Source organism: Adiantum capillus-veneris, chromosome 7, assembly GCF_014529385.1.
Source record: "Adiantum capillus-veneris isolate H3 chromosome 7, ASM1452938v2, whole genome shotgun sequence".
Taxonomy (NCBI): Eukaryota; Viridiplantae; Streptophyta; class Polypodiopsida; order Polypodiales; family Pteridaceae; genus Adiantum; species Adiantum capillus-veneris.
Window position 1 is genome coordinate 73,844,813 of NC_140937.1, and position 9,359 is coordinate 73,854,171.

Below are 9,359 nucleotides of genomic sequence, written 5' to 3' on the forward strand. Positions count from 1 at the left end.
GAGACTTCGTCACCACAAACATGATTCTAAGCATGCATACTTCTTAAATTTGTGGACAATAAAAAGAGAACTAGTCTTATAAGACAAAAACATTGTTCATTTAAAATCCATATTTATATGCCTACTCTAGTGCAGCATTGTAAGCATTGACAAGGTTCATATTATCCTTAAGCTAGGTTCTTTGCATCCATCTAGCATCTTCAAAAGAATAATTCTTAAACTTAATTAGATATCGTCAGATAATCTTACCGTTTCTTAAGACATTGTCTTCATGTCATAGGATGGACTCAGGTTGAAGTACTTCTTCTTGATCTTCGATTTTTGGAGGGTTTGCAACTATTCCTTCTTTTGGTGGTGCTCCTTTGTAAGGCTTACGTAGGCTCTCATGGAAAACATTGTGCAGCATGAGCCAATGGTTGGGCAACTTTAATTGATAAGTCATCTCATTAATTGGCTTAAGAGTTTAAAAAGAACCATAGTATCTTTTTGCTAGTTTAGCATAATACTCTTGGTGGCCCGAAGGATTCTTGCCCATAGTATGCCTTAGATGAGCCTTGAGAAATTTAAGCAAGACCCAATCATTTGAATTAAAGGCTAAGGCTCTTCTGTGCTTATTAGTAGTAGCCCTTTTTGCCTTTGCTTTGAGATGGATATAACCTCTTTAATCTTTGAAAAAGATTCTTGTGAGTTTCCGCTATATTCATCAGCAGGGGAAGATCTTCCCATGTACTTTAAGTAGTAAGGGACTTTTGGGTCTTCCCTCTTTAACCTTGAAAGGTGCTTTCCCCATAGAAGTATGTACATTGTCATTGTATGCTTACTCTATAAGAGGTAGGTACTTCTATCATTTAGAACGTTGATCTACTTCCATGACATACACTTTTAGTAGATTCAAGAATCATTACATTAGGTATTTCACTTTGGTCATCCGTTTGTGGGTGATAGGCCGAAAGAGAAATTTAATCTATTTCTTAGATTCCAAAAGAGACCCTTCCAGAAATTACTATGGTCATTCTAGGATCTTTGTCCGACACTATGAATGCTGGAAAGCCATGATGCTTGAAAATTTGAGATGTGAAGAGGGTTGCCATTTGATGTGCCTTAACATTATGGGAAATTTGGACTCACAAAGGGGCCCTTTAAGCAGTTTGACTTTACCTCTCTCTACCAGAACGGGCATATGGATAAATTTTTCCAAACAAACTCCAAAGTTGGTGGGGATTTGACAGTTAGAATGTCCTCTTCAAGCTGTATCTACTGATATATAGCATGCAATGAGATTCCTCATATTTAGAAGATTCCTCATATTTAGAAGATTCTTTTTTTGATTCCTCATATTTAGAATATTTTAAATATGAGATTCCTTATATTTAGAAGATTCTTTTTTTTATTCACTTAGATTCCGACAGAGTTGTTAGGTGAATAAAAAAAAGAATCTTCTAAAATATGAGGAATCTCATGGCGTGCTATATATCAATAGATAGAGCTTGAAGAGGACATTCTAAATGTCAAACCTCTGCCAACTTTGGAGTTTGTTTCAAAAATTTATCGATGCGCCCGTTTTGGTAGAGAGAGGTAAAGTCAAACTCCTTAAAGGACCCCTTTGTGAGTCCAAATTTCACCTAATGTAGTCTTTTTGACAGGCATAGAGTGTCTTTTTTTGTTAAGCTTGTCGACTGAAACAACCAAATTGCTTCCCTCGATCAAAGTTCAACTTTTGATATACCACGCATTTTGAAGCATACTCTTGTATGTTTACTTTTCATGGTAGACCAACATAAATACATTTCTACTCCTCGAAGAGTAGACTATGGAATCCCTCTTTGCCCCCCATAAGGAGAAGTATGGGATTCATACATGACTCTCGTATTGTTTGGGTGATTAGCACATAGCCTATTGCCATTTGAAAGATAACCATCCTTCAAGATGAATGGTTCTTTTTTCTACCCTATTGCAAAGGCTATAATTACGTACTTAAAGTCTTGGTCAGTAGCATACTCATAAAAGATAGATCATTGTGAGTTGCTATAGACACCACATTTACCCTTGGTCGTTTGTGAAAGTGCATCGACCACTTGATTGTTGTGCTTGTTAGCAATGTGAGCAATATGAAATTTAAATTGAAAAAGAAAATTCTCTGTAAAAAAATCTAAATGCATACAATTTGCATGTTAAATATTCTTTTGTATCTTTTTAAAGAGCATCAATTATCATCGCTTTTTTTATTGCTACATTTACATAAATTCTATGTAAAAAAGTGTGTGAACACAATTTGCTAGTCCCAATTTGTATACTTCCAATGTTTTAAATGTTTTTGAACTTTTTAAGTCGGTGTGTGCTTTGTTTGAATTAGTATGTGCGACACGGAGAAAAATATAAGTTAAAATTTCAATATATGTTGAAATGTGCCAAACTGTTAACATGTATTGTTTGATCTGAATTAAGTTTTTATAAACCACTTATTTGATCTGCATTTTACACATGTAATAAATTGCAATTTTAAGTAAAAATTGTTTTCAATTTCTGTCAATATTTCCTTGCACATTTCTTAAAGTCTTCAAGTGGTGGTTAAGGGTTTGCTTGAAATAGTGGTTAAGGGTTTGTTTGATCTGAATTAAGTTTTTATAAACCACTTGTTTGATCTGCATTTTACACATGTAACAGATTGCAATTTTAAGTAAAGATTGTTTTCAATTTCTGTCAATATTTCCTTGCACATTTCTTAAAGTCTTCAAGTGGTGGTTAAGGGTTTGCTTGAAATAGTGTAAGAGTGTTAGTGTCATTCGCCATGAATTTGTATTTGATATGCTGTTTTCTATTGTCCAGTGCAAATATGATGCCAGATCAAAAGAAAAGTATTATGAGTGTCATTCCTAAAGAATGTATTTTGACAATCTCATCGTGTGTAGATGATCCCATACAACAGATTAATGAAAGTAATGTCTACATCAAAGACCTCACTAGCGGTATATGGGAGAACACAGAGTGCATGTTGCGACTTGAAGGCCAATATGAGTTGTTGATTCCAGCAAGGATTTGAGAATTTGACCCCCACTACAAGGTTAGGACAATGTTGGGCAATATGAAAGTATGTTGCAGAGACTTAGAGGAAGATATCCCACCTGCCTGCGACATGTCAAAATTAGAGCTCTGGGATAAATTGTGGGAAGAACAGAAGGTAAAGATGAAGCGTGTGAAAGCGCAGGACCAAGCAGCCTTACCCAAGAGATTGAAGATGGCCCAAGATGCGCAAACAGCTTTGGGAGGTCAATTTGATGCCAGCGGCACCGGCACAATCATGCGCACGGTTTTGAATGCAAAGTGCACTCATCTTGTCGGCATCCCTCACGAAGCCTTGGTAGAAGGTATGAGGATTGCAATCAATTCGATCCTAAATATTGGAGTAGAATGTGTTGACCACGTGATAGAAATCGCTTACCACCTCTGTATTGGACATCAGATCTAAATTCCAATACTCTGGATCGAGCATGTAAGCAACACTATGGAGGGGACTATGAGCGCTCTTCCACCTTACATGAAAATACTTAGCCAAAATTTTTTGTTGTTTGCCAGAGAATGATAATCGCATCTCCTTGTCTATTACAGACTCTTTCAGCTCTTCGAGAATTTCAAGACTCTGTTGGACTAACCACCATGTCATCCACACTTTGCCCAAGTTTGGTGCCCTTTGATCAAGATTGCAGATCGCGAACATAACGGGCATCATTATATGGTATGCATCCACTACACTCCTCCAGCAAGCAGCCTTGTTTACATTGCCACGTAGACATGTAATTTTATCTTTCACTTTTTCTTTCTGCTCAAGATGCCATTCATCAAAGGCCGCGCAATTGAATGTGTCAATCGCAACGCGCTTATTATGGAGAACTGACTCCAAGGTATAAAAGTTTGTGCAGAACCGAGTTTCAGCAAGAAGTTTCAACATCACTAACATGCGCATCCTATAAAAATCGAGCACTCTTTATCGTTTCAAGATAAATTTCACAATCTGACGTGTTGTATCAATTATTTTGACGAACCATGTGGTTTCTTCGCTAGTGTACCAATGTTTCAGCACCAAGTTTAAGTTGTACGTATTACGACCATTGGCAAAAAGGTGTGGAAAGCACTTCTTTATTAATTTACTCGCGTTGTTACACTTCTTTGCATTGTCCATGACTACTTCAACGACATGTTCAACACCAATTCCTTTAATTACATTAATCAAGACCTCAAAAATGTATTTGCCACTTTTAATTGCACCAGAACTATCAATCGCCTTTATAAATGTTTCTCCCCTTGGACAAACCAGCATTACATTGATCAGCGGTATTCTCTAAATATTTGACCAGCCATCACTCACAATTGTACATCCTGAAAGCGCTATATTTCCAAGTATTATTTTGCCAACATGCTCTTTGACTTCGATGTAATATTTGTTCAAGAAAACATTTCTTATCGTGTGATAAGAAGGAGCTAAAAATCCTGAACCAAACTCACCGATTTTCTTCCAAGCAGCCTTCCAATGATTGCTATCTACCATGACCAAAGCAGTTCCAGTAAAGAATATTACTTTGGCGAGTGCAGTTTGTGCTTCTTCTAGAGACTGCACTCAAAATCTTTGATGTAATGATTTTTGATGCATTTGACTAAGTCCACCTTCATTGTGACATTTAAAAGGAACACTGTTTGGAATTTCCTCTCCTTGCACAGGTTGTTCTCCAAGGTTAGTTGGCGTCACTACAAGACTCTGGGAACTCTTGACTCGCAGCCACAGAGCTATATATCTGTTGTCTCTTGCCACCCTTTTTGGCGAGCTCTTCTCTCAAACTCTTGGCAACTGCAGGTGCTTGAGGATGTTCACATTTCTTACAACTCTTTTTAGCGCTACCCAAAAAATGATCCCTAATACGTGGTGCGCCGCCTGATTTTGTTGTGTGACAAAATTTACATTGCCACTCCATATATCGTCCGCATATGTTGTGAGCATAATCCCACTCTTTGCCAGGAGCTTTTTTATTTTTTGGCTTCTTCGTACCACTTGTGCCCACATTTTGCTCCATTGCTTTTAAATTAAAATTGAAGACAAAAGAACCAGATGTTTCAATTTTTGAAACATTTTTCTTATTTTCATTATATATTAAAATTTAAAAACCATTCAATATGAAAGTAACCATGATACACAATATGATATTTTCAATATACGCTAGTCAATCCACATATCGATCACCTATATTGTGAATAGCCATACACATTGCAATGTAGTCTATGCATGGCATAATAACTATAACAATGCTATGAATCTCTCTCCACTTTGATTTGCAAACAATAAGACACATCTAATTTCAATTGCTACAAAAAAACAAACAAAAGCAATAAAATATATGATTGGTCATTTCATGCACTAATAATCTATCGTAATACATAATGCACTCTTTGTATAAACCAATGCATGAACTAACACAAATAAATCTTCAATATAATCACTCAATTAAGGAGTACTTGTGCCCAATGAAGGATTGTAGCCCACCCATGAAACCAATTCAATATATAAAAGCTATTTTAACCCAATTATGGATTATAACTCTTATATTGTGGAGTGACAAGTGTAAATCAAATCAAATGCAAGACTTCAAGGATCTTTATATGCCCGGTACACTAGTATAGGGCATCCGACCCTTGACTATCAACTCGTCATTTACATATGCTCATGTTCTAAAACCAATTACACCCCTCATTTGGACCAATGGCTTCTTCGCAATGAGCATGACTCTCCAAGTTTTCAATTGTTTTCGTTTTGTACCTTTATGTCGGTAAATGAATTAAAACAATTTAGAAGTGTTTACCGAATTAAGAATCACGTTCAGCCCAAAAAAACGACCCGTGACTCTATAACCTTAGGTCAATTCACAAGGAGATGACTATACCCAGCACTCAGATACACTCCCCAAGGATTTTCCTAGCTAAAAGACCGCGGTTAGCACACTGTTTACTATATATAATTATTCCCGTCGGGCTATTACAAATACCCGACGGGCCCGCCGGCAAAATGGAAGAGTCCAGCGGGCCCTGCAGGGAAAAATAAAAAACCCGAAGGTCTAACCGGCTCTATAGGTTTTTGCAGGTCATAATCAAAGTCATGTTAACAATTAACGTGATCACGTGATTTTTTTGTGTAAATACTAAATTTATTGACGTAATCACCCAATCGTGATTACGTTAATGAAATCCCTGGTTGTGGTTAGCAGATCTCTCACTCAGCTCCTTGCAATACAAGAGACCCCCTCCTCCTCAACGACGACGGCAAGATCTGCCTCCTCAAATCAAGAGATTAAATATTTGAAAGAAGCCCTGGCTCAAGAAAAATATGATAGATAGATCATGACAACAGGTCATAGGGCCCTACAACGAGCCAAGGATGAAGAAATCTACTTTTTGGTGTCTATGACTCTCTCTTGCTTGCAAGCTTTTGAATTTGTTATGTTTGGCTTCCAATGTGTTTATGAGAAGCACCCGTGCTTAGTGAATCATGCAGTTTTTGATGCATGCTGGGTTGGAAAGCATGTTGGCCAACCAACTTGCATTAAATCATGGGGAAAGTTATTGATAGCCTACAGAAGGGCTTGGGAGGCCCCAAAATGGGCTGCCACAAGGGCGCACATCTGGGTCTTCCATAAGCATATGGAAGGGGCAAATATGCGCCCTTGTACGTGGTAGCCCATTTTGGAGCATCTCAAGCCCTTTAAAAGTCTTATCAATACCTTTCCACATGAATTAAGACAAAATGGCTAACCAGCATTCACTCCAACCATAGATCCTTTCATAACCAACTGCTGTACAAGCCCATATAAATTTCACTTGCAAAACCAAAACTAATTACATGTATGCTTCAAAAAACCTATGCTACATTGACTTAGTGGGGCATGAACTTCTTGATGCATCCAGGCTATTTGAAGCATTGAAGCAAGGGAAATATCCTGAATGCAAGGAAAAACATCCTGGAAAGCTTTGGAAAGACCTTGGCAGGCCCTAAGAATGGCTGCCACAAGGGCGTGCATTTGGTCCCTTCATCGGCCTGTGGAAGCACCAAATGCACCCCTTGTGGCAGCCATTTTGGGGGCATTCCAAGCCCTTTCCAAGGCTTTCCAAAAACTTTTACCATGCATTCAAGATATTTGGGTTGCATCACTACTTCACATAGCTTGGATGTATCAGGAACTGCATGCTTGACTTAGCCAAGGTGCTTAACGTAGGCAAGTTTTCCCAATTCCAAGCTTTAAGCTGTACATACAAAAGAAGGTAGACAAAACATGGACCAGTGCTACATCGCATGGTACACAATTAAAGCAATACAATGCACAAAGAGTGGAGTATACAATCAAAAGACGCTTATATTCAAATTCTTCCCAATCTTGGAAGTTCCGTAAATACAAAAATGGTTTGATGACTAATTACAAGCTAATGCTCATGGCGCAAACGGCGAGCAAGCTGCATATCCTTGGGCATAATCGTTACACGCTTTCCATGGATGGCACACAGGTTCGCATCCTCGAATATGCTAGTTAGATATTGCTCTACTACCTCTTGGACTGCCTCTATGGCCGCCGCGCCCATCCAAAACTCAATGTTGTACATTTGCAAAACCTCCCTGCAAAGCCTTGTAAAAGGGGCCCTCCGAATCAAGAGCTCGGTGCTCTTCTGATAGTGGCAAATCTCCGCAAATGCATGGCTGCGCTTTTGCACCTTCTGAGGTCGACGGGGAGGTGCATTTGTTGCATGAGTTGGGGCATCTTGCTTCCTCTTCTTGTAGACAATGCTCTTTCTCTTTTTCGGCCGCACAGGCACCTCCAGCACCTCATATCCCGAGTCCACCCACTCTTCATCTGATTCGTGCTCTTCACTATTGTGCGGATGTGATGGTGTGGGTCCACTCCCTTTGGGGAGTGTCTTACCCCCAATAGACATGTGAGCGGCATAAGTTTGTATTTTGATGCCAACCCATGGGGGATCATCATCCGTTTGCATCTCTTCGGAGCCTTCTGACCGTTGTTTGTGGTTATTTCTTTCTTTGCCTTGGTCGCTCTCATCCGTCGTATTGCCCTTAGAATCGTTGGAGTCCGATGAATAGACAACAAGGCGATGCTTCCTTCTCTCTTTTCCTGTTGTCGAGGACTGACCATGTTGATTTGAAGCTCCAGCTTCTTCTGTGTGGAGCTACCTTGAACTTGTGAAGTTCCAGCTTCTTTTTCTGTAGCTGGGATTCGTTGGCCATCCGGGCCCTCTGGATATTCAATCCTTGCCGTTTGTTTTGTTCTTGCCATGGTAGCACCTAGTATGGAAAATGACAAAATGAGCACTTTCAACCTTTAAATACGGGTTTTTGGGATTTGGGCCCTTTCACACTATGCGGCCAATTAAGTGAAAAACTCAAATAAACCAATTGAATTTAACAAGTAAACCTGGATCATGCGGACGACTGACACGACACCCAAATGTTGCCATTTCGATCCTTAGTTGCACGCCAAGCCTCATGGCCCAGGGCCGCTCGCGAGTGTTTCCACTTCTTGGATGCTGCAGTACGGGAGGCCTTGCGTAACTTCTTTGCTAACATCGATTCTCTTGCCTTCTCAATAGTGTGAGTCACTCCCAAAGGTGTGCCTAAAAAACCAGTTAAACATCTCTTGGAGGTAGTTAGAGTGTGAACCACCACCACCATGCCGAGTATTCTTGAAGTAGACTCCTTTTACTCGATAGTGGGACTTCTCCATGCCTTGTGTACTCCATATATCAAGCGAACCATTGCGGTCCATGTAGTATGCACCATGCGCATAGGGAATGTGCTAAAACAACAAAAAAGGAGATAAGCAAATAGAAAAGTTGCATTTTCAAACATTGCATATCTATTAAGTCCGTTAAAACTAACCATGTAGTGTGTAATCCTGCTTTCAGACCATCCGTCCTTAGTGGCCTTTGTGAACTCATAAAGCACCTTCTTGAACTCCTCTCGCTGCTCAACCGTGGTGCTTGAAAGATTCATCAATTGCACAACCTTTTGAAAGGATGACCATACTAGCTTGCGTTGGTTAGAAACCTCCACATTGGGATCTTTGTCCGTCATGCATGAACATAAATCTTTCCACAAGTCCCACCGCTTCTCACTTGCTAGATCGACACTTGCCTTGTGTACCTGCATTGGAGACTTTGACATCTTCTTTAAAAATTGATGTGCCTTGGCTCCATTCATGGAAACCTTCTGTGCCACCTCATATGTCTTCTCCCTACAAGTCTCTGCTACAATGTTCACCCTTGATCGGTGACATCCAATCTCATTAAGGAGCGTCTCCACCCCCTGCAAGGAG

General features: G+C 39.5%; 1 protein-coding gene across 1 annotated transcript; it reads right to left on the minus strand.

Moving 5' to 3' along the window:
• Positions 1-7,428: 7,428 nt before the first annotated feature.
• On the minus strand, positions 7,429-8,321 carry LOC147454056 (uncharacterized). The gene is made up of 2 exons (XM_086517006.1): positions 8,178-8,321; positions 7,429-8,100 (listed from the first exon to the last, which is right to left on the minus strand). Exons 1-2 carry the CDS (start codon positions 8,319-8,321, stop codon positions 7,459-7,461), a joined length of 786 nt encoding a protein of 261 aa, XP_086373132.1. The 3' UTR covers positions 7,429-7,458.
• Positions 8,322-9,359: the final 1,038 nt, after the last annotated feature.